Source organism: Perissodus microlepis, chromosome 7 (assembly GCF_051167445.1).
Source record: "Perissodus microlepis isolate ML-2025 ecotype Zambia chromosome 7, ASM5116744v1, whole genome shotgun sequence".
NCBI classification, from domain to species: domain Eukaryota; kingdom Metazoa; phylum Chordata; class Actinopteri; order Cichliformes; family Cichlidae; genus Perissodus; species Perissodus microlepis.
Window position 1 is genome coordinate 31,638,917 of NC_140467.1, and position 25,805 is coordinate 31,664,721.

The following is a 25,805-nucleotide window of genomic DNA, read 5'->3' on the forward strand; positions in this document are numbered from 1 at the left end:
GCACTGGGAGCTTCATAAAGTGTTCTAAAGGGCCACCACTGTGGACCACACTGAGAACTATGGGCCTACTCTGATCTTCTGGTTGTAGATGCAGGCATGCACACCTACAGAAAGACATTCCTTCAGTTAAAGTTTTGGACACTCCTCGGCAAATATTTTGCAACAAAACAGAACAATACAATCTGCTGCTGAGGTCTCTAGGCACCATCTTTGACTGCATTTGACAAATTTAGTCCTTGCTCTGCTCAGCACAGTGACACATGAGCCAATTCTCCATCTGCTGCAAGCTCAGGTTATAGTGCCCCTCCAGCTTGCAGCACATCTTTAAATCACCAGCTGCACTCCAAGACGGTACAGCTGGAGGAGGCCTGAGCCTCTCTGGAGAGGCAGCTGAATGGATCAAGTTTGAAAAGTCTGGAACGTGCTGCAAGGATTATGCTGAGGTCAGTGAGGAATTTTAAATATGCTTGAGTGCCCACTCAAGCATATTTAAAATCAGCTGGAAACTGTTGAACAGTTTTATTTGACTGAACCAGCGAGTTTCCCTTTCACAAGCTCCCGCCTTTAACCTTTAGACCATTACAGAGCTGACCTGCTGTGCATGAGGCCAAGGGACTGATAAAACTTCAACTATATATTTTATATATAAAAAAAAAAAAAATAGATCTGAGAAAAATTAAACTTGAAAAACCACCAGATATCGTACACTAAGAAAAGCTGTAAAACCTGTCAAAACTCCCAGAACTCAAAAATAAGGAGGGAAGTGGAGAAGACTCTTAAAGAAAGCCGAACAGGCTAACTAGAGACTTTCACACTGGAGGACAGGAGTGCAGAGAGTTGTCACGGAGATGTTCCAGTACTTTGTGTACACCAGTGTCTTGGTCTACAGCTTGAGTCCAATTAGGAGAGAGTTTGTGTGCTGAATTCGGCTGTCAGGTTCCCATCTGACAGTGCTTCACTATGAAAAGGATAATCTGTGGGAGCAAAGGAAGGAGCTGGACTGCTCAAGACAGAAACTACTAAGGGAAGAGGACAGTGTTTCTAGGCAACCTTTCCCTGGCAAATAAGGAGGTAGGAGAGAAGGGCTGCAGTTTGATTTTTTTTTTTAGTGCACTAGTTCAATTCTTCTAACAGTAACAAGCACACTGGTACTTGGCCATTTCTGGTGTCCAAACTCCTTGCTTTCGAAGTTAAAATAAATCTTACAAGGTTGATGGAAAATTGAGTGCCGATGCAAGCAGATGTAGTCTTGCTCTAGACAAACACTGAAAACTTCACTTGAAACTTATTTTTGCAAAATCTGCAGTCACATTAAAGCCATCTCAGCTCTATTGTCAAAGTACAGAGACAAGGTTAAACTACAGTAGTGCTACTGGAAACATCTGAAGAGGTATCAAACAGTGGGAGTGCGGAGTTCTCCAAGGACCCGTTCCTGAACCTGCTTTACCTATAATCTCTCAGAATATGGAATACATGCAGGTCCATAACTAAAGTCAGAGTTACTGAAGAATGCTGTGAAGTGATTAGGGTCCCATAAAATCGTTAAATGGTAGCTGCCTGCAAATATATTACATGTAGGTTCCATACACAGGCTTGTTAGATCCATCTCAGCACCATGCTGTGCATCTTAAAGCATGAGCCTCAGTAAAAGAAAGGAACAGGTGTCTTTGCCTTCATTTTATCAGTATGCCACAGTGTGAGCTTTCTCTGCAGCCCTCTCAAAGAAAAACAAAACAAAAACTGGACAATTTAAAAAAAAGAAAAAAATCAGCCAACAGTCTCATCCAGAGCACAAAGCACACTTCAGTGAAGTGATTAGACGAAAAGATTGCTTTCAGGGAAAATGTGCAACACAACAGCTTTACTTACTAGTAATTAAAGCATTGAACAAGTATGCAATTCAACGGGCCAATAAAAATGAAAAAGTAGGAGATGTTTATTGCACGGCCACATGTAATGCTTCTGCGCCAAAACCAACCCCCTCATCTTCTCAATAATGTCAAACTAAACTCCAGTTCTGCAATAGTTACAGTCAATATTTACTGAAGTCTACAGACGTTCTCAAGCAAAGGATGTCTTATGTGGTTTAACTAGATGTCTACAAAAGGGGAACCAGCAGTTAAACAACTGAACTGGAGAATATTTGATCCCGGTGCCAAAACGATCAAAAGACTGTTTCTTTGAGTTAATGTGAATAAGAGGCCTCCAGTCACTGAAGAGGAATCATGGAACCGGTGGAATCCTTCATAATCAAGCTTCAAAAGTTCAGAGTACAAGTTTATTTCCTAAGGACGTCGCAGCAGTGACACTGTTGTGGTTTCCTATTCTGATGTTCATTTCACAATACTGTGCAAGTCTTTCATGAAGCGGGCACAATCAGCCTTTTCCATTATTCATGTCAAGATTAAGCCAATCCAGCATTTTATTTATTTATTTTTTTTAAACCAGTCATCCCATCAATCTGTAAGCATAGTTCAACTATGACAGTCTGGTTAATACTGAAAGGAGGGTGTTACACACAGTACAGTTTGTGCACTTGTAGTTGTTTTTAGGGCTTCTTAATTTGTGTCTTTGGTTCCAGCTTTCGTTTTGGGTATGTAGTTGCATTTTCTAAGTTATTTAATAATATCCGTCCCTGCTTGGGGATTGCAGATTGAAATTAGTAGCCAACTTCATCTCTCATGAAATTAAGGTTTTAGTTTTATTCTTCATCAGAAACAAAATTTCAGCCTGGGGCCATTTTCATAATTTGGACCCATTAGGCTCAGCAGTGGTAAATGTCTTGAATTATAATTACACTATGGTAGGAGTTTGTGTTTGGCCCTTTTGCCCCAGTTTTACATAATGCTGCCGGTGTTACGAGCCAGGCCCAGAGTGATGTGGGCTGTGGTATGACTGATATGCACGGAGCCTTAACTCAGGATGTTGAATTAAGAAAGGCTTCATTCATCCATCAAGGCTGGCAGGTTTGTGTGACAACTCAATCACATGCAAGGACTTTTCATACAAATTCCATTTTCAGATTCTGCATCTGGGAAAAAAAAAAAAAACCCAAAAACCAAAACAAGAGCTGGGGGTTACTTTCAGCAGCAAAACGCAACAATGGAGTGGAAGAGGGATCAATGTCAGGATCCGACACAATTCAGCTGTCAGGATGAAACACTTCCCAACACAGGAGGAGACGAAGCTGCAGCTGAAATGTGAAGGAGGACGATGTTGAGACTTGCCAAAAAGGTGCTGAAAAACTGGATCACAACATCGAGTGACTCAGCTACTGTTCAGCTGTCAGACTACTAATACAAACAGACAGCTGGGTTTTTGGCTGGCATGGATACAGATAGAAACCGAGACACACAGTGGGAGCACACACCATGGAAACATGCTTGGAAAACCGTAGAATTAGACTGAATTTATTCCGTCTTCCAGCTGTTTCTGTGTTTTGGTGGCTAACCTGTGAAACCTAAGATCCTTTTTACCTTTTCTTTAATAGAGTCACATTTGAAATGAGCAGCAGGGAGTATGAAGCAGAAAGGAAGGGAAACAATTGGCTTAACAAAAAAAAAACAAAAACCAGGTGGATGTGTGAACACAATGAGGTGGTGTATCCATTCTCAGAACCGCTGAGGTTTGGCACCTTCCTGCTTTCCTTTTTTCCTAATACTTTTATGCAGTATTAATGTCTTACTAACTGTATTGTATTTTAGGGCTTCAAATGTCCAAACTACAAAAACAGCAGAGCTTCTAAAGCCACTTTGCTGGAGATTCACAATAGTGACTGAAATGAGAATTGACAGGAGTGTGCACAATTTTCTCACAATTCATCAAGAAACCACTCTACCTCTGATGGGATGTTCCTGCTGCTGAATAATTTGGTTTCTCTTCATGTAAATCTGAAGATTTACTTTTCCCTCCATGTTCTTTCCATGTTACAACTAATAAAATATTTCATTTTGTTTAGATTAACACCACATTTGCATTTTTTAAGATCATGCAGTCCAGGGTTTCCATCAGCATATTTCAAGCCCGGCAGCCCACAGAACCAAAGCACTGGGAGTGGTTACCATTTATTTTTAAGATGCTTTAACATAAGAGCTACAAGTTCAGGAAGTAGCCAAGCAAGCATTCACTTATGTTCTTGACAACCCTACATTACTTTTTAATTCATGCTGCAAGTGGGGGGGAAAAAAAAAAAAAAAAAAAAAAGTGTGCTTGTGAAGAAGCGGTAATGTGAGAACCACAGACAGCTCTGCTGTTCCACTAATCCACACAGTATGTCATGTGGTTGGCCATGCAGCTTTTATTGAACAAGACCATCTGACCAGACTAAAAGTAGGAAAATACTTAAAAAAAAAAAAAAATATCAATCTAGAGGCTGGACACTGCCCAAATACTGCATGCACCATCTCAAGCCATCACTCATAAGCATGCAGTGTTATGTTTAACATTAATGACAAGTCAATGTCATTAGCTCACCAAGTGTGTAGCTAATGTTTGTGCAACAGCAGCAGCATTGTTTTCACTAGCAAAGATCCACCCTGTCTGGTTTTTGCCAGGCCTGTGGTACCATCTCCAGTGTCTTGACTCCCTGTTTATAAATGGTGGCTGCAACTAAATTCTGTTGTGTATACAAATTAATGACAGTTGCTAACACGAGAAAACAAATGCAGCGAACAGAACATCGCCTTTGCATGGGATAGATAATAATTACAGTATGTGTGAAAATGCTTGTCCAAACATGAGGAGAGATCATTAAAGAGCTGGATGGAGTTCATGTCACCAAAACAAAACTGTATGGCATCTTTACAAGCGCTGGACCATTTTACGGTACAAGCTTTTACGCAGATCATGACTTGTACCATCAGACTTTATAAATAACTGCTGCTGGCACATTTCAGATATATCTGAATACTGCTCGTACTTCAAATGCTCACAAATGAATCATTAGTATTGGTTTCAATTATATAAACATGTCAAAATTTATGTTGTAGAATGCAAGTTTGCAGCTTTGGTGAGATTTGCTCCGGGGTTCAGGTGTAAACACACAGATGAAGTGCCAAAACACAAATCAAGCCCGCGAGGGTGCCGTGACTCACCAGGTCTGCAGCGCAAGCCATCAGCAGTCAGCTCCTGGCCCTCAGGACACACGCAGGTATATTTGGGGGAGTGTTTGTTGATCTGTGGTGCAGGCAGGCACATGTAGCTGCAGCCTCCATTTTCACCTTTCTCTGAGCACCAGTTAGTACCTGCACACAAAGGTTAGCAGCTCTGATCAGACTGATCTGAGGGGCAAATAAAAGCTAATCAAACCATTTCAGTTAACAAGTGTCACATGGGTACATTAAATCCACAGTGAAAGGAGCTTTAACGCCCTCTTCTACTATGAAGTATATCCACAGGTTAACGGAACAAAATTAGGGTTTAAGTCTCATCCGTAGTGTGATCGTCGACATTTTCATCCTATGGATCTTTGCACACATGATCGTTATAAACCAAGAGGACACATTTTGATAGACTAAGTGTTTAAATAAAGTTTAAATATTACAGATTAACCACAAAATATCAAGAAACTAATACTGTACACTTAGAAGCTGTAAAGTGGTGGTATGTATTGCATACATAAGTATACTGTACATCATGGAAACAAATACTGCTGAGCTTCTATACAATGACTGGCCACTTTATTAGGCCCATTTAGCATTACTGTGTTGGACCCACTGGTGATCTCATTCATACAGGTATAGCCCATTGACAGAGCTCACTTGACATGGATCTTTACCTTTCTTATGAGAACTTTAAGAGGATTGACTGGCTTATGTTTCCCTTTATAATCCAATCAGAGCACAACATGTGACTTTAAGGCTTCACAAACATGTGAGGATAAATGAAAGATTGGGGCTCGATGTACTAGCCTCCTCTGTTCAACCCTTTACATGATTCTCAACATGGTTGCATCATTAGCTATTAAAACTCGTGTCAATTATGGCGACATGATCACAGCTTAAAATTATAATTATCACTAGCACTCCTTGTACCTTGATCATGTGTAATTACAGTAATTTCTGATTACTTTCCCCTCATTAGCTTTCATTAACTCAGAAGTGACATCAGCTCTGATACTGGGGTTCCTGTGATGTCACCGAGCCTGCAGGAGTAAAGATTTCCAAGCTTAAGTATTAATATCCGTCAGTTCCTCCTCTGCTAGTTTCAGCTCCCTCCTTTCTTACCTGACAGCTGAATGAGCTCATGGTACACTATGATGTCCTGGGGGTCGTTCAGGTTGCTGGCCAGCGTAACCACGTCGGAGCCTGTGAACTTGTTTGCACCGTAGATTGCTTCCTTTTCCCCATCAGTCCAGAAGACTCGATCCTGGATAAAAGAGCAGAAGAATAAACAAAATCTTTAACGCTGAAAAAGTCTACTCATAAACATCACAGCAATACAAAACTTCCATAAATCACTGTCATCACACAAGTACTTAAGTGCCATCACAGACTTTGCTGTCAGCTTTGTGTCATTACAAGAAAACTTGCTCCCATTAAGATTTGGGCAGATTTGTAGACTGATGAAAACTTTGGCTTTATTCTGCAATTTTGTAACAGAGTTAGCACTAAAGCACTAAGTAGCACAAGAAATTTATTCCCCTCAGGAAGCAATACATGACTTCTTAAAAAGTAAATCATAATTTGAGTAAAGTCCTCCAACACCACTTTTAATATGACCCATTAAATTATCAGAAACAATTTCAGTGGCATAACATACCAACATTTATACATCTTAGAAACAATTACATGTCATTTGTTGTGATATTGTTTTATACCAATATAAAATAAGAGTTAATTCTACAATAATGTAAACTGAGTAGCCCCTCATCAACTGTAAGAAATTTATGAATCCACGGTAATATAAGTCACATCTGCTCAGATCATGTGCGGTGTTCCTGCACTGCACGCTGCAAAGTTGCATCTAAATATTCTGATGAAGCTGCCACATGGCTTTTGATGCTTATGTTAAGCCCGTTCATGTGTTAATATATTAAAATATAAAATAAGGACGAGGACTTTTCATAATGACTGAACGCGATTTAACCCCTGAAAAGCTTTATGGACAAAATAAAGCAAAATTTTGCTTCAACATAAATGTTCCTGATGATATTAAATGGATGGATTTTTATAAACTGTGCTGTTAGGAGAAATCTGATGATCGTTTTAGACCTCATGCCATCGTGTGAATAAATGTGCCATCTGTCTGAGCGAGAACATGTTAACACAAGTGGGTGTAGGTCGATTAGACAGCCAGAGTGCTACATGTAAATGACTGTGCTTCCAAAGGTTAGATGTGGAAGAAGTGGTCTGAATGCAACGAGGAACCCAGCTTTGGAAACCACCAATTCTGTTAGGATAGTGATGCAATTATGGCAAACACCATAATCTTACAATTAATTAACTTTGATGTGGAGCCTAGACAAGCATGCGTTTTTGACCTCAAAGCAAATCTCACACAGGCAACAGTAGAGGCCTTGTGCACTTGGAAAGCTGCACAGCGGACCACTAATCAACACCTCAATCATGTGCTGGCAAGAGGGGACCAGGTGAGAGACCCTCAGAGTGGCATCTTATGTCATTTATGGTTACTAGAGTTTCGCACTTTTAGGAAGGTTACCCAGCTCTAATTGTAATATCAGTAACCTATGTAGGGCTAGGTTCACATCTATACTTTTATACAGAATACCTGAAAACCCCACACACAAACACACACACAGGAAATTCTTTATTCAAGAACTAGAGATGGACCGATCCGATATTACGTATCGGTCCGATACCGAGGTAAATTACTGGATCGGATATCGGAGAGAAATAAAAAATGTAATCCGATCCATTAAATATCAAAACAGCACCTCACAAAACTTACGACACTGCGTAACTCGGCTCATAACCGTAGCATGTTGGAGCAGTGTGTCACGTGATAGAGCGGCTGTGTGTATTTGTAGCCTCGCTACCAATCCGGCATTTCATCTCCGAGAAAGTTATCCCTGAGAGAAGTAAAGCAAGTGCGTAAGTTCATCTCTGAATGTTTGTAAAGCATTTCCACGTTAAGCTTAACAACCGATATATGGAGCGACTCCCTCTTCTCTTCCCTCTCCTGCTGCTACTTCAATCGTGAAACTGATTAATGATCAGCTGATCGGCTTTTCTGTCGCGAGTCCGTCTCTCGTTTGTTTATCGCCCACTTCGCGCCAGAAAGAGGAAACCAGCGGCTGAACAACAGCTTGATAATCTGTTGTTAGAATTTATTTAATATTACTTTCTACACCAGGATCCTTTTCTACGTAGCTGACGGCTGGTAACTGTGCAGGGGCGGATCTAGCAAAGTTTAGCCAGGGGGGCCGATAGGGCATTAACAGGGAAAAGGGGGGCACAAAGACATACTTTTCTTTCTTATTCTCATTTAAAATGTCTAGCTTTTAATAAATAATTATCCGAATCTTACACCCAAAGTTTTAATCTTATGTAAAATATATAGAAGTTCATTACTGTATATAGTAACTGTTAAGTCTAATATACCCTAGTAAGCTAGTACTTTTTCCTTTGGGAAGCAACCATCTGTGCAGTCTGCAGTTCTGTTGAAGAAAGATGTTGAATCTATTTAATTATTCTTGAAAAATAATTTATTTCTGTGCATTTTTTTTCCCCCACACTGCATCAAATTAAAGTTGATTACGTCGATTAAGCATCATGAGGTGGAGGGTGGGGGGTGGTTCCCCATTTTATTTTTTTGCTGGGAGTTTGCAACCCTATTAGTTAGCAGAAATATTAAACAACCTAAGTACTCTTTAAAATACCAGAATAGGAAGGATTGAGTAGGTTTAAGTTTATTAGATTGATCAGTTTTGCTGAACTATGAAATATTTTGGGTGCAGTGTATTTTTTGCATACAGGTATAACAGAATAGTTTTAGTGTTGTTGTTTATTTAAACTTGAGTATGAACTTATACAAAATGCAGCAATATATTAAAAAAACAGTTTTATTGATTAAAAACACTATATCGGATTCATATCAGTATCGGCAGATATCCAAATTTATGATATCGGACATAAAAAAGTGGTATCGTGCCATCTCTATCAAGAACTGGAAGGTAAAAATGTTTTCGATTTGAAAGGTAATATCTTCTAGTTGTTTTGCATGTTGTTAAACACAAACGACATCAAGTGTTTTGGTGGATACTAAAACATGTCAACACTGTACCTGCACATTGCAGTTCTATAAAATATGCAAGAAACAGATTTTTTTAAAAAAAAAATTGGTTTATTTTCCATTAGTCTGCATATAGTTGCTGTGTGGGTCATCGGCAGATCATGTACAATACATTGAGGGCGACTGGGTTGATTAAAGGATTTTGTGCAACAAAACCCTTTATCATACTTGTACATGGTTTGAAGCTGGGAGCAGCTTTTCCTTTCCTGTGTTTGATTTTTGTAATTTTACTTCTTAAAACTAGGACCAGTTTGTTTTGGTAGATGAAACGTCATCAAGGACAAGGCAACTGGCACCAAAGACACATTTAAAAGCATGCAAATAAACTCATGTACACAGGCGATGAGGTCAGTGGCAAATTTTCCCAGACAGATTTCTTAAATGCAGTGTGCAATAACTGATTGTGTCATGAAACCAATTTCCTGGATCAGAACTACATTTTTAAAATGTTTTGTTTATCATCCTCAGATATGTGATGTAAAGCACTCTGATGCCCAACATACAGGTCAGACAGTTCAGAGAAAGCAAAAAACACATTCATCTTCCAGCTGTCAACAAACTGACCCAGACTGGCTTAGAGAAAAGACAAATGCAGTACCTCAAAAACTGTGAGAGCAAAGGGGTGAGCGAGGTACTCTGAAGACTGGAGCACTTTATTCCTGTTGTCCCCGTTTAGGTCGACGCTACAGAGCATGTGCAGCTTTGAGTCGACCCAGTACAACCTGCCTTTGATCAGATCTGGGGTAAAAAGAAAAAGAAAAAGCTGAAATTAAATGGGAAGACTAAAGAAGGGAGAACAATGGGAAGGAAAGTGGAAAGCAGACAGAAAAATAAGTGGAATGAGATGAAAGAGATTAAATTGTTTTACTGATGATTCTTTAACAGGATGAATCAACTGACTTTTAGTCTTAATGGTGAAAACGTCAAAAGAAAGCCGCACTGCAGTTTGTTTACCCATTTCTTTCTGTGAAAGGTCACTGTCCAAGTCAATTTAAAATACTTCAAGCATTTCCTGTAAGGTATTTTCAAGCTTTCCAGCACCTTGTAGTTATTGTAAGTAAATACTGAGATTACACCATTTTACTAGAAACGATGTAACAAAACAATCAGATGAATGAGAACTTTTTAAAACACATTAAGCTAGGAGTTGTGACATTTTTGGAAACAATGTATAAAATGAACATGTTGGACTCAGACTGGTTTGTACAGGCACATATTTGAAACCGTATTTCACCAGAAAGCCTGACTAACAACCTACAAGCATCTACAGCTGCTACAGCAACATAGCCATCACTTCACAACAAAACCATTAAAAAAAAAAAAAAAAAAAAAAAAAAAAAAGGACTAGCCTATTGATTAGTATTACTATGAATTCACCAACTCTGTTAAACTGAATACATCATGACTTCAGCTTATTTAATGTAAAATCCCCTAACTACAGCCGCCCTCTTATGTTGTTACCTGGTTAAAAAAAAAAAAAAAAAAAAAAAAAGACTCCTCTTAGACACTGCACAATTGGTTATTCAGAGTTTAGCTTACAAAATTGATTGAAAAAGAGGCCAAAGACAAGCCAAAGTTCATTCAAATTGCATGTTGCGAAGTCCCACACACTGTTCCATCAGAGGGCAAACATCAAAGACTGACAGATCACACAATAGACTCAAACAACAGCAAGCCAGGCTCGAGCAGCGTCCTCTTCAAAGATTCTCTGCAACTCATTTCTTTAACCTCCTAAGACCCGAAGTCTTCCACGGCATGCATTTTTCATTTCTTTGATATTTGGTCATATTGGGGGCCGATGAATGTAAAAACAAAGAATTACCAGATTTTTTTTTTTAACCTTATTTTTGTTTTTAAGAAGAGCCAAATATGAGGATATTTGTTTAAAATTTTGATAGAACAGTAGCAGTATAATGTCCTCGTAAATGGATATCAGGCCCTCGTAGAGCAAAATTCAGTATTTTGGTCTAAATAACCCAAAATGTGATGTCCACATATGTGGACGCCAGGTCCTAGGAGGTTAAAGAGTGAACTATTCAAATACCAAGTGATTTATAGTCAAAGTATTAAAATCACAGGCAGCTTTAAGTGCTTGTGCTGAAATTCTCACAGTGACATCACTAAAATTTAAGACCAATCCAGACTGAATTTAAGATTTTTAAAATGACCTGTAGACCCCCCCAGACTTAAAGAAAAACGTGCAGTGACTTGTTGGTTTGTTCCTACCCAGTGTGATTCCATTAGGCCACTGGATGTCTGTCGCCACCAGAACCTGTCTGTCCACTCCGTTCATACCAGATTTCTCTATCTTGGCTGGCTCTCCCCAGTCAGACCAGTACAGAAACCTGTAGGACCGACACAATCATGAGTAAAAGCGGACCATCAGCGAGAGATCAGAAGGGTTTCATCCAACACCAAAATGAGCCGTCCACTTACCCAGACAGCGGATCCACAGCAATATCGGCCGGTTCTTTGAGGCCCCTGTTGAACAGAACTTTCTGCTTGGTACCATTGAAACTGGCCACAGAGATGGTTTTGGTTGCGAGATCAGACCAGTACAAGTTCTTGTAGATCCAGTCCACAGCGATTCCCACTGGAGTCTGCACATTGTCAATGACTTTCTTATGGGTGCCAATGTCTACACGCTTGTCCAGAAGAGTGCTGAGTGGAGAAGAGTTCAGCATCGGACAGATACGTAGAGAATTTATCCATTTATACAGTTTTTCAAATGCTGCTAGGACTCCCAGTATATTATCCTTTCAGTCTGAGACCTCTATATCACATAAAATTCAAAACTATTGCAGGCAGCCCAGTAAAATAGAACCTTTCATTCTACACATTTAGATTTTTTTTGATGAAAATCTAAAACAGCTGAATTGCAACACGGCCACGAGGAGAAAAACTTACTGCTTTAACAGACCAGAGGAAAAAAATTTAAGTTTACCTTACAAATAAAATCCATTTACCCTGTGAAGTTACAACTACATTGTGCTGCACTGTCAATGCCTCCCATAGTCCTACAACAATACTCTATTGCCCGTTTGCCTGCGTCATTCCCTCTAATCACCTACTACTCTACCTGTAGATCGCCTTCTGGCCCAGGTCAGCCCAGAAAATGGTCTGCTGGTCAAAGTCTGCATCCAGAGCCACTGCGTTTCTCTGCTGCTCCACAATCTGAGTGTACTCCTTCCTCTCCAGGCCCAGACGACGGATATCACGGCGGTTGGTGAAGATCAGGCAGGGCTCCTTACCTGAGGACAGGAAAGGGGTTATTGAATGACGCCAATCTTTTCAAAGTGTTTTATGCCTTCCATTTACTGTTTAGGACAAATTATTGGTCACAGATCTTAAAACAATTTTAAGAATTGGGATTATTGTGTGCTTAAAGTGAGGAGAGCTTGTTTTCACTCATTGTTTTCTATTCATCAGTAAAGTAGTGGAAGGGAAGGGAACAGGCATCATCTTTGTCAACAAGCTGAACAATTAACCTTTTTTTTTTTTTTACTTTAGAAACACATAATAAGACCTACAATGGATGACACCTGCAGCCAGATAACACCAGACCCTGTGTTGTCAAATACACATTAGGCTAAGTACATCTCAGGTTGTACACAACTCCTTCTTGCCCCCCCCCAAAAAAAACTACTTGCAAATGAAAATCTGACATTGTTCAGCAGTGGGATTGTTGTGATCCTAAGCTTGCTTTGAAAATATACACCTTAAAAATCAATTCACCACCCAGCTCTAGTGCCAACCCATCATTTTCCCCATTATTCCACAGAATTGGAAAAAATCCAGCAGAATGACAAAGCTGAAAGCTGCATTAAAACCACTGTGTTTACAGTTAATTAGCTTCACCCATTTAATACTAATGTAATCCAACAACAGCCCTGTGTTAAAACGCTGCCTTCCACTCTGAAAGCCTTTCAGAAAAGAGAAACAGACCATTTCAACTTGTGGACCTTCATATGCTGTAAACATGCCTCCTCCTGACATTAAAACAAGTGGGTTTTTTTTAGCAGCGAACAAGCCTAAATGTTTAATACTGATTTGACATACAAAGGCACTATCATCACTTTGCATCTGCAAATTATGGACCATTTTGAGTCAATGGCGTGAACTTGCTGCGCTTCGGAGTGAGAGCCCACAGTATAGTGGTTGAACTCTATCACTTAGTTCTTTTGGGCTGCAAACTATATTACTGTTGGCAATAAAGGAGCTGGAGAATCTGAGTGAACTCCCCCCCAAAGAACAAAAAGATCTGTGGGTGTGTTTTCAGCACTCTTACCTCGATGTATCTGAAGCAGTTAGTCAACTAAAACCTCAAAGCTGCTGGTTATAAGCGATGACAAACCAAATGCAACGCCTACAATTTTCTCCCACACAGTCTTCAGACACTGAGTGTGAATCACTAGATGTCTTTCTGTCTGGCAGCAAATCATACGCACACCAAAGGTCATAACCCTGATCAGACATGAAGCTGCCAGTTCAGTCACATCAGCAATCTGTAAGGGTTCAGTGTCATCCAAAGCCACTGCAGCTCAGACACACTGGATGCAGCCGTTTGTGAAAAGTAGGAGTAAGTGAGGCTCAATTTTGGATCACGATGGACAAATCCAAGTTTTTGGGTCTGTACTGGACAGACGTCTCCATTTATGAACAGTTACACATGTGAGCATCAAAGTGACTCCGCTGCCCCCCCAGTACATGAATATATCCTGAAATGTCTTTTCTGCCATGAAGATGATATTTCACCATAATCTTTCGAAAGAGCCCAAGTTTGCATTGCTCAGGACTATTCCTGCAGGATCTGAGGAGTCAGCTCAGACTATTACTACTTATCAGGAGACGAGACCCATTTCCACAATACTTTACGAGACACCAAATTTTTTGTTTAGCTCGAGGGATGCAAAACACCGTATTATCCAGAGATCGGGACCCAGACAGTGGCAGAGCCAACAATATAGACAAAAATATGATCAAAATGTTGAGGTGAAATTTTTTTAATAAGTTCACCCAGCTGCTAACTCACCAACAGCCTTGCAGACGCCGGTGGTCGGATCCATCTGATAGCCGTTGTGGCATTCACACTTGTACCCTCCCTTCAGGTTGATGCAGATCTGACTGCAAATGCCGGGATTCATGCACTCATCGATATCTGCAGAAGAGCAGAAAGGCGAATCATGAGGCGTGTGTGAAGACAGAACAGCTGTATGCGGCATGTTTAATCTATCAAATCTGCTAAATGCCTCAGTTTGAATAATCAAATCTTTCTATGGGGGCTCAACAGCTGTATAGTCTGTGTGTATTGATGAAAATTTATCTTGCTTTTAAAAAAATAGGATGTTCCTGGGATTCCTACTGCATGAGATTGTAATGTGATTTGAGTCTCGAATACACAAAATGCAAATTAAAACTTGCTTTAATTGCCGCTGATGTTTTGCCAGAACACTCGACGAGCTGCTCTCATCAGAATTAGATGTAAATTTATCAAACGTTTTCCAGAGTTTAGTGATCATTCTACATCCTGGAGTAGATTAAACGCCTCTGTGGAACCGGTGGGGTTCATACAGATGGGATTATACACGTTTACCAAATATCCAAAGCAGGGTTTGAGGCCAAGATTGGCTCAATAACAGAACTGTGACGGATCAGTGCCTCCTAAATGTAACCAGGAGGATTTCTGCTTTTAGGAAAACAGATTACGACACGCCCAATCACATTACACGCCAAACCCTTCAGAGGCCAGAAGTGCACAACACCACCAGCCCATCTGACCCCTGTGATTAGATATTTGAGGGCAAGCATAATTAAATTTTCCTTAAGTCTTAAAGGTTTTAGAGTGTATTAAAGTTGTTTGGTTTTTAGATGGATGCCTATACTTGTGTACATTCAGACAGTCTCACACTTTTGAACCCTTTTAGAAAAATGCATTCATCCTGTGTTGAGTAATAGTTTCCCCAACACTAAATACTGCAGTGTTGTCAAAACTGATTTAAAATTTTATCTTTTAGCATTTTTCACCAAGCTGTGTAATGCAGAGATCGCATACCTCCGCAGGTCTTGTGGTCTATAAGCTGGAGCCCAGGCGTGCAGTCACACTCGTAGCCAATCACCATGTCTTTACAGATGTGCGAGCAGCCACCGTTGTTCAGGAGACACTCGTTAAAATCTGGAACACAAGAAACAGCTCTGTAGTTGTGTGTCCAATTAGATCTAAAAGGTTACGATAAGGTGGTTTGGGAGAAGTCTGAGTCGAAGCTAAGCGAGGATTGTATTCACTGAAAGATTTTCAAACCACAAGAGGTTTGAATATCATGAATTGGCATTTGTTAGTAGACTCAGAGGGTGGAACACAATATGGAAAAGCCCCATAACTTTCAAGAAAAATAAAATTTAAAACCAAAAAGGCTAAAACGTGCATCAGTAGTTCATCAGTAACCTGTGTGGATGTGAAGCAATGTACTGTGTAAGGTAGCCAGAAGATAAGCAACCAATTGGAAAACCAGAGTGATGACGAGCGACTGTTCAGCCATTCCCAATTTTTAATATTTTGCTTCCAAGGAGAGACACTAGTTATTCTCAAAGCTTTTAAATGTCTTTTAAAGGTTCTTTGGACACCAACTGCTTTACTCATTTTTCAGAGCAATGTTTGTTAAGACACTTATTGGCCTTTTTATGTAGTGTTAACTAAAAGGCACGAACCAGTGTCGTGTTGAGGTCTTTGGAGCATCAGTGCCATAATGAAAGCTGGGTAAACAGGTGTGGCCTAATTTCTTTTAAATCTGCTTTAAAACAAAACTGCAATTTCATCCTCTTGTATTAAAGGAATCTGGCTTTCTGAAGTTGTCCTCATCTTGTTCTTTATACATCAAGCGTGTGTATGAAACAGGCAGCAACAAGAACCAACAACTGCTATCCTTGTCAGGATTAACCTCCTTTAACATGCACTTGGCTGACCATCATTTACATCAGCACAAAGTCAAAGGCTGTACTTACAGCACAAAGACCATGTTTGTAATTAGTGCGCTTGTTGAAATCTTAAAATGCACAACTGTAATTGTTACGAGAATAAACCAAACAGCAGGGAGAGACTGATCTCCCAGAACCCTGCAATCACAACAGTAAGCACATGTGCATGTTCTGGGTGGTCAGAGCAAATCTATCTAAAAACCTCCCGAGGTTGAAATAGGAGAAAAATGAACCAAATGCATGACAAACTGAAGAAAATCCCTCAGCATGGCATCAGCTTAGAAGAAGCTGGCGTAAACTTCAGATCACGGTGCTTTAGTTTGTCTGTGGGCAGAGCGTCAGTACAGAGATGGCTGAAATTTACCATCATTAAGCACATACAGTGTGATTTATTAAGGTGTAAGGCTTAATGAGCCACAGGCGAACATCCTTTCACGTGCTCAAGCTACAGCTGTTATTCATTTCTGGGGGGTGGGGGGGGGGGGGTGGTTAGGATGTCACCATTGCTTTTCATTTCCATTTCAGCACTCTGAACACTTGTTTGGCCACCAAGAATAAGTTATGTACCCCAATATGCATTTTGACAATATACACTAGTTCTGTACAACAATCTGTAACATTCTTACTTAAATAATCATGAATTGTCATGCAAATTTGTCAAGGTTTCTTCATGAGTGATTGTAGATTTCTTTTTATATTATTTGCAGATCTTTTCATCTGTTTGAGCTGCAGCTCAATTCATACATTTAGTATTCTGATTGTGGAAAGCCTGATAGTCACTTTTGGTTGAGTTGTTTGATCCATGAAAGAGAATTATTTAGACCTGAACTGTAGGACGCATGAAAGATTCATGGACTGATTTACGTAAAAAAAAATCCACATATTATCAGCATAAATCCATGTGTAGCACAGAGGAAGGAATGTCATTGCCTGAAATAAACTCTCCCGGATACTTTCAGGCCCGCGGGAAAAGACATCTGAACTCACTGAAAAGCAAATCATCTCCTGAACACATTTCATCTTTTCATTGCAGTGAAGCATCAATGTCAAAATCAGCTTTCTGGAAACTCCAGTTTAGACGTTTGACTACTTTACATCACTGATGTTTGGAAGTCTCAACTGGGAAAATATCAGAAGATGTTTACAAGCAGCGACATTTTGACATTATACAAGACTCTGGGATGACTGCACCTGAAATTAACAGCATTGTTTAGATTTGCAGATCATCAGGGAAATCTGAAAACGAGGAGAAAACGCAAACATTTTTATTTTGGTCATGTGGTGTGTCACTCTGATGGGAAAACTTCAGGACCTTGATGCTTTGACCACTAAAAGTCACTGCTGCCCAGACCCCACTGAGATGGTCATGCTGTTCGGGGGGAGAGAGAGAAAAGGAGCAAGTCTGACCTAAGAGGGGCACGATCCAGACTTAAAATCAGTCATGGATGAATTCAGTTACATTTTTTAATTTAAAAAATAAAAATGAACACTTACTGCATTCCTTGATCGGTTCATCGCTCCAGTCGGGACAGTCTCTGACCTTGTTGCACACTTTGCTCATCTCTATGCACTCCCCGCTGCGACACTTGAACTTCTCTGGACCATTACACTGAGTCACTGCAGGGAGGAGGAAGGAGTAGGAGGAAGAAGAATAACCTCATTCAACATTTGGATGTTAGGGTCAGAATTAAAACATGAAAGCAGGGAGTTCAGGCTAGTTGTGGTTGTGCGATGATGTAGGGGATATTGTCTGGGCACACTCTGGGCTCCTTAGTACCAACTGAGCATTGCTTAAACATCACAGGCTGCGTGTGTATCGCTACTCCATCCCTTTATGTCTACAATGACCTCATCAGATGGCTGCTTCCAACAGGACAATGCACCATGTCAAAGCTCAAACTGGTTTTTGAACATGAAAATTTGTGACACTGTTTGAGTACAGTGAACTCAGCTTCTAGCATCACCAGACCTCAAACCAGAAGAGCACCTTTGGGATGTGGTGAAGTAAAGACTTCAACTGTTTGATGCCATCATGTTAACATGGAACAAAATCTCAGTAAAACCTAAAATCCATACAATTAAATATTAAAGGCAGTTCTAAAGGCAAAAGGAGGTAAATACAACTATGGAAGGTTGTACTTAAACTGCTTTAGGGCTTGTTGTAGGCCCTCAGTCTATCCTGTGTGAAACTTAGCTCCTCCCTCTTTAAGCCAACTTTCTTCTCATTATCTGCCCCTAAAAAGCCTGGAAAAGCACATGTGGGCGGAGCTTCTAAACTCAAAGCCAAAGGTGTGTGCCTGACCCATTTTACAGGACATCTGCTCTCAGACATGTCTCACAGGGATTATATGCACCAACCTCATGGTTTAAAACTAGACTTGTTTAAAATAGGCATTCAGCGCTTAAAAAAAAAAGCTGAAGTTGCTTAATATTCATTAATTTTTTCCATCTGTCAGAGTAAATATTACATAACAAATGTAATCACATAAGTTTCTAAAACTACACTGGAGCAAAATCAGCAAAACAAGATAATTGGGTGTTTGTTTTTTCACCGAATATACATCTTCTAGATTAGGACACAAAAATGAAACTGCCACAAATCTGGAGAGTGACAGCTTTCCTCTGAAGAAACAAGGAGCACCACCTGAGGTTGACCGTTACAAAAAAACCCTGAAAATGTCAACATTTGCATGCCCAGAGCAGCTTTAAAATTAAACACTGTTGGTACCTCAGGTGAGCCTCAAGATGTAGAAATGGAAACTTGCATGTTAGAGAAGAATCCCCCCCCCCCAAAAAAAACAAAAAACAAACAAACAACACATCCTGATAATGCACTCAGGTGATAAGTTTGTGAACATTCACACCAACACTTACTGTTTCTACAGTTTGCCTCGTCTGATCCGTCTGCACAGTCTCTGAGGCCATTACACTGTCTGCTGCCCAGGATGCAGTTTCCATCGTCACATTTGAACTGATCCGACCCACAGGTGCGAACAGCTGCCAAGAACACAAACATGTGTTACACATGTGCTGACATGGACTACTCTTTAAACACTAAACATTTGTGAATATTCAGTGAACCATTTAAAATCCATTCATCAGTGCAGAATAACTAAAATACCCAAGTTTGTTTGAGTTCAGCCAATTTGTGATAGTTGTTCACTCAAAGATGAGTGAAAAGAAAAACATCACTAGATAATTATGTTTGTATTCATGAGCACCATATTAAAACTATCAGCCACGAAAGCTCTTGGAAGTTAAAAAAAACAAAGCCAGTTAAAAATGTGCAGATGACTGACATCTTGTTTTGTTTTTTTACTGAATCCTAATCACAGCATGGATTAAAGTGGAGAGCATCGGACTGACAGGCAACGAACAGATTATCAGGTAATTAATGGAAGAAACGTAGGAGTGTAGCACCCACAGCTGGAGGGTTTGTTTTATTAAACCTCTTTTTAACACTGAAATAATTTAAGCCAGTTTATACCAAACATTTTCCTTTGATACAGACGAAATGAAAACAAGTGAAAGCCAAGTTTTCTACAGAAGCAATACTGCTAATCTGTTCTGTAGAAATTGATACTCAGCACTTTTGTTAGAACAGCTGTTTGATGCTATATCCAAGTGTGCATCCACTTTCTGCCATTTATCTGCGTTTGGCTAACAGAGGGCAGCAATCTGAGCAGAGATGCCCAGACCTGGCCATGGGTGTTGGACTTCCTCACTGGCAGAACTCAGGTGGCGAGGGTGGGTAGATGCGTCTAACAGCATCACCATCAACACAGGAGCACCACAGGGATGTGTCCTCTCGCCACTGCTCTACTCCCTCTACACTACAGACTGTGCGGCCACCCATGGCTCCAACACGATTGTAAAGTTTGCTAATGACACAGTGGTGTTGAGTGCCATCTCCAACAACGATGAGGCGGCCTACATGGATGAAGTGAAGAATCTGGCATTATGGTGCCAGGACAACCATCTCCAGCTGAATGTTGGCAAGACCAAGGAGCTGGTGGTGGACTTCAGAAGGAGTCAGCACAGAGACTACAAGCCCATTATCATCAATGGAGCTCCAGTGGAAAGGGTGCAGTCCTTCAAGTATTCCACATCTCCTCAGACCTGACATGGTCTGCCCACATTCAGGTACAGACCAAAAAGGCTAGGCAGCGCCTGTACCACCTACGACAACTGAGGAAGTTCAGAGGGTCTCCAGAGATCCTCAGCATTTTCTATACAGGCGCTGTGGAGAGCAACCTCACACAGAACATCTCATCCTGGTTTGGGAACAGCTGTGTTAAGGACCAAAAAGCTCTTCGGAGAGTGATCCATACAGCAGAACGCTGCTGCAGGATTGCTCTCGACCCGCTTCAGGAAACCTACACCAGGACATGCCGGACTAGAGCAGCGCAGATACAGAAGGATCCGTCCCATCCTGTTCCAACTTCTGCAATCCGGTAGAAGGTTCTGCATCATCCGGGCAAGGACAGACTCAAGAGGCGCTTCTATCCCCAAACCATCCGGGCCCTGACACACGCACTCATGCTCCCTCTCACATCATCCATAAGTGACTGAGACAGGACTCTTTTAGACACTCTAAACCCACCTGCACAATGTACATTTCAAATTCCTTTCATTTTAAATATGTTCAAATTGTCTCTTCTTATTTAATTCACTTAATGTACAGAATTCACCTGCTTGCTGCATACAATGCTACTACTGCACATTCACCTAATGTATATAATATATAATGTTCTTCCTCTCTCCTCCCTTTTGCACAAGTCGAGGAGCGTGTCAGGTTACATTTTACTGTGTGTTATACTTGTATAACTATGCATGTGATGAATAAAGAACCTTGAACCTCCCCTCAGAGGACTACAAAGGCATTCCCAAGCCAGCCGAGAGACACTCTCTCCAATGTGTCCTGGGTCTGTCTCAGGACCGTTTCCCCTGTAAGACATGCCCAAAGCTACTCAACTAGGAGGTATCCAGCAGGCATCCTAGTAAGATGTCAAGCACCTGAACTGCCTCCTTTCAATGTGGAGGAGTAGTGGCTCTATGCCAAGTGCCGCCAAAATGGTGGGTAATAATTGTTGTGTGACCATTTCACTTTATGTGCGAACAGAAGCTCCACCCGCTGGCTGTTGGGAAAGGCTACCCATCAGAACAACACTGGATCAAATGGAGCTGGAAAGGAGCCCAAACTGCTTGTTTCAGATAGAGGATAAACTACAGCTTACTGTCCAGTATCAGCTAAAGATTTGGGATTGTGAATCACGCAAAGCTTGTGTACATACGACAGTTCGCTTCGTCACTGCCGTCCTTGCAGTCGGAGTCTCCGTCACACCTCCACTTCTTGTGAATGCACTCTCCTGAGCGACACTGCATCTCGCTGGGCGAGCACTTGGCCGGGGGTGTTGGGTGTCGACCACAGCGGGATGGAGACTCATCTGATTGGTCCTGTTAGGACACAAGGTGACTTTTAGGGCACCGCGAGAGCTGATACTCATTTACTTTACAGAGAAACTGACATGATCATATTACAGGACCTCCTGATTGCAAAACACTTTAACACCATTTAACCAATGTTTATTTCAGCAAATATTCAGTTTGCAAAATTTTCTATGTGTCGTTTTCTTGCCTCTTCTAGCAATTTTCTGGAAGGGAGCCTGCCATATCAAGTAAAAGTAAATACCAGTTACAATGGAAAACAGGTTATAATAAAGTGTTTGACCTTACGCCATCAGATTAAAGACTGCCAGCAGGAGCAAAAAGCAAACATGTACAGTCTAAAAAGTACATTTGTCTTCTTGGTCAGTGCTAGTTATCAAAAATACACTACACACTTTAAATGACTGTTTTAAAAAAACAAAACAACAACAAATTCAAACCGCTTCTATTTGACGTGGTCTTTGGAAGGGTTTGGAAGACTTGTCTGTTGAATTGTGTTGAGTTTAAAGTTAAGCACGGCCATGCCATGAGAATAAAAGCACTTCAAATTTTATTTGAAACGAGTGCCTTGGAGTTCTTTGATTTAGCATATATAATTTAGTCAGTTTTACACTTTCAATCTGGAGCTTTCATTAAGAATTGAAGCTTTTGAATAAATCCCCTGGAAATGCAGAGTGCTGACCAAAATTACATGTAAATTATATAACGAAAAGCTGAAATTTAATGGTTCCAGCTTTTTAAATGTGCAACTCTGCAATACTTTTACATAATTTAAAGGTCTGAGGTGTTGGTTGAACAAAGCATCATTGTAGTGGTGTCAGACTCTGCTCTGGGACTGTCTTTTGGACTTTTGAAAGCTACAGAGACCACCTGTGGGAACCATTCATCCTTTCAGTTGGACAAAAATCATAATTCAGGAGGTTTTTGGGGACTTGAGACTGCTTGTCAGAGGAAAAAAAAAAGTTAGTCTAACAAACAGCTGTTGTGCCACCTTTTCAATTAATCACAGCATCACCAGTTGCCTGACAGAGAAACTCCCAATTTGCACAGCAGTACAGCAACATTAAGTCCCTCTAGCGATCCAAGCAGACAGAAAAGATTTGCCAAGCCAGGTGTAACAACACTGTTTGCCACACACGAGCAACTCATGTTGACAATATTTTATTTTTAAAATGATGCAGACTGACAAAGCCTCCATAAAGTAATTTCACTGAGGCATCCTGGAGTATCAACAGCTGTGGATGATGGAGCTGAGGGGGAAGGTTTCTTTACATTATTCCAGTAGACAGGAACAATCTGAAGGCACAGACTGCCTCCCTTCACCATTCATAAATACAACAGGTCTAAACTCTAGTTAAAGAGTTAACTAGTTAACTCTTTAACTAAAGAGTTAACTAGTTAACTCTAGTTAATTTTGCAGAGAAGCAACATTGCCAACAAAACTTTAGGATGATGCACTCAAACTCCCGACTCAAAATTGTGAGTGTCTAACTTAAAGCTAATAAACCTGGCAGGGAGAGCTGATGGCTCAGACTCAGTTCACCTATCAGGCAAGCCGACTGGCCAGCCATTTGCTTGTCTAGGCTACTGATGATGTTCCTGGCAATGACAGGTGTGTTTTTTTAAAAACAAAAACAAAAAAAAGTTATCTTGCCATCAGCAGCTTATTTCATATTAAAGTGTGAAATTGAGGTTTAAGTCACTAATCTGAAATACAATGTCTGACTAAAAGCAAACGAGTCCTTTATTAAACCAGCTCTGAAACAAGTTAAAACAAGCACATCTGTTATGTAATACTTTAATACAAACTTATTTACTAGGGTCTGGTTTGAGTGTATGAGAAACTTTAGTCAAGCTGCATGTTAAAGGCCATTTGTGGGTTTTATAATTCTAATGAGACATTTTAAAACTTTTAAACCAAGTTTTGCACCATCAGCCACTGAAGGACAGAGCCCAGACACATACACACGGTTCCTCTCACACTATTATTTACATATGATCTGGAAGTGGAGGGGGCATACAGGTCACAGATGACATAGCCAGAAGCATTTAGCACTTAGATCTCTGATGATTAGCTCATTAATTAGAATTAATCTCTGCCAAACAGACCAGAACAGGACCAAGAGAAGCAGCAGGAAGGAGTTTCTCACACTTTCATCATCTCACAAAGTCACCGACTCACATGGGAGCAGATTAATTGAGTGTGAGAACGCATGTGTCTGCTGCTCCGTAATACTGACACAGGGCAGGCGGTGTGTGAGAAGCAGAGAGGGAACAATAACGACATTCCCACTGAACACAGCCCTTTAAATATTTGTGGGTGTGAGCGTTTGTGTCCGGTGAGCCAATTAATGGGTACGCAGCATATTGTTGCATCAGTAGAACTTGTTCTGCAGTGTGTGTGAAAATATTTGTGCGTGAGGCAGGTCAGTGGCACGACTAAATTAAGCTTGCAAAACTGGTGTGCATGGATGTGCGCGCCTAGGGATGTCATACTGCTTTCTTTACAGTGAGGCTACACCCATTTAGGAAATGAGGGAGTGAACTTGTGCATCTTTGCTGTACACCTGAAATGCATGTGGAAAATCCAATGCAGGTGTACAGCAAAGATGCACAAGTTCACTCCCTCATTTCCTAAATGGGTGTAGCCTCACTGTAAAGAAAGCAGTATGACATCCCTAGGCGCGCACATCCATGCACACCAGTTTTGCAAGCTTAATTTTCTCGTGTTGTTGTTTATTTAAACTTTAGCATGAATTTATACAAAATGCAGCAAGACATTAAAAAACAGTTTTATTGATTAAAAACACTGTATGGGATTCATATCGTATCGGCAGAAATCCAAATTTATGATATCGGTATCGAACATAAAAAAGTGGTATCGTGCCATCTCTACTGCAGATACTTAAGGCTCAACAAAAACACCTGAAGACAAAGTGAAGATGCAAAGCCAGAGTCAGGAAACCCGAGTTTTAACTCTGCATGTCTCAGTCACAGATTTTGCCTAGTCAATGTAGGATCTTAAAATAAAGTTTTAATGTTATAAAAGAAAAGACTGATTTTGAAGAGACCAGATTGTATTCATGTACAAAAACGAGTTTCCTCATAAAAAGGAAAGAGTGAGCTTAAGCTTTTATTCATCATGTGAAGAACATCAGTATTTTAAGGATAGACTAAAGTTTGAGTTAACAATGCATATAAAGGGTCAAGTATTACAAGAGCAGAAAATGATTTAATACCTCTTCATGAATACGTATAGCAAGTATCAGTTAATAACTATGGTGGGGGTGTTAAATATCGGACCATTGATTGGCAGTCTGCCTCAAATCCTCAAATTAAGACAGTATTCCTACTGCAACCCTGACAAAGGTTCTCTTTTTACCATCTTGATGTAAAATGATTTGTCATGTCCATCCATTTCATGGAGTTTGCCATTATTCAGCGCCTCCTCTGAATCAGATTTCAGTTCAGGCATTCAGTGTTCTCTAGCCAAGTCAAAATGGTCCTCCAGAATAAAGTGCAAGATCAGATTTGTGTCATCTGACATGTGGCAGATGCATCTCCCCTCCAGCTTGTGTGTGGGTGTGTATAATGCTGACACAGGAGGAGCCCTGTGACCAGTTAACTCAGCGAGTTTGCAGTTTCTGGATTGGTGCACTCGTTGTCTGCAGCAGACATCCCCCTCCTCACCTCTACTGCTCCCACTGAAGAGCCAGCATTCATTTCTCCGTTTTGTCCATACGACCGTTTTAAAGACAGACGTTAAAACTGTGACATCACCCACTGGGTTTCAACTCCACATTTTGGCACTACATCTGTAGTATTTCAGTTGCTGTCATGGTAGTTTGTTTGGTACCAGAAGTAACCATTCTTAGATCAGAGGGTGGCGTGCACTGTGGCAGTTGAACAGCAAGCTGGAGTCATAGTATGGTTGTGCTGATGGATGTTGTCAGTGACCAGCTATGGTCAAAAATAATGTCAATTATTATATCAAGTGTTTGAGCCACATGTTGTGTATAGTATAGCACCACAACAACCTCCTTTGCTGCCCAGCAGTGATGCTACTGGCGACGCCACAGTGGTACTGTACCGCTGAGGTATCACCAGTATCTTGTAATTCTAATTAGTTCAAG

The 25,805-nt window shown here is 40.6% G+C and overlaps 1 protein-coding gene across 2 annotated transcripts in view; it reads right to left on the minus strand.

Moving 5' to 3' along the window:
• Window positions 1-25,805, minus strand: part of vldlr (very low density lipoprotein receptor) — a 67,234-nt gene that overhangs the window by 8,905 nt on the left and 32,524 nt on the right. For both annotated transcript variants that reach the window (XM_084934660.1, XM_084934659.1), the window contains exons 6-16: window positions 21,519-21,681; window positions 19,099-19,221; window positions 17,719-17,841; window positions 15,305-15,424; window positions 14,285-14,410; window positions 12,332-12,503; window positions 11,689-11,913; window positions 11,479-11,597; window positions 9,851-9,990; window positions 6,225-6,366; window positions 5,094-5,243 (exon numbers count right to left, since the gene is read on the minus strand). In XM_084934660.1, coding sequence (XP_084790786.1) covers window positions 5,094-5,243; window positions 6,225-6,366; window positions 9,851-9,990; window positions 11,479-11,597; window positions 11,689-11,913; window positions 12,332-12,503; window positions 14,285-14,410; window positions 15,305-15,424; window positions 17,719-17,841; window positions 19,099-19,221; window positions 21,519-21,681 — 1,603 coding nt within the window. The remainder of the gene's footprint in view (window positions 1-5,093; window positions 5,244-6,224; window positions 6,367-9,850; window positions 9,991-11,478; window positions 11,598-11,688; window positions 11,914-12,331; window positions 12,504-14,284; window positions 14,411-15,304; window positions 15,425-17,718; window positions 17,842-19,098; window positions 19,222-21,518; window positions 21,682-25,805) is intronic.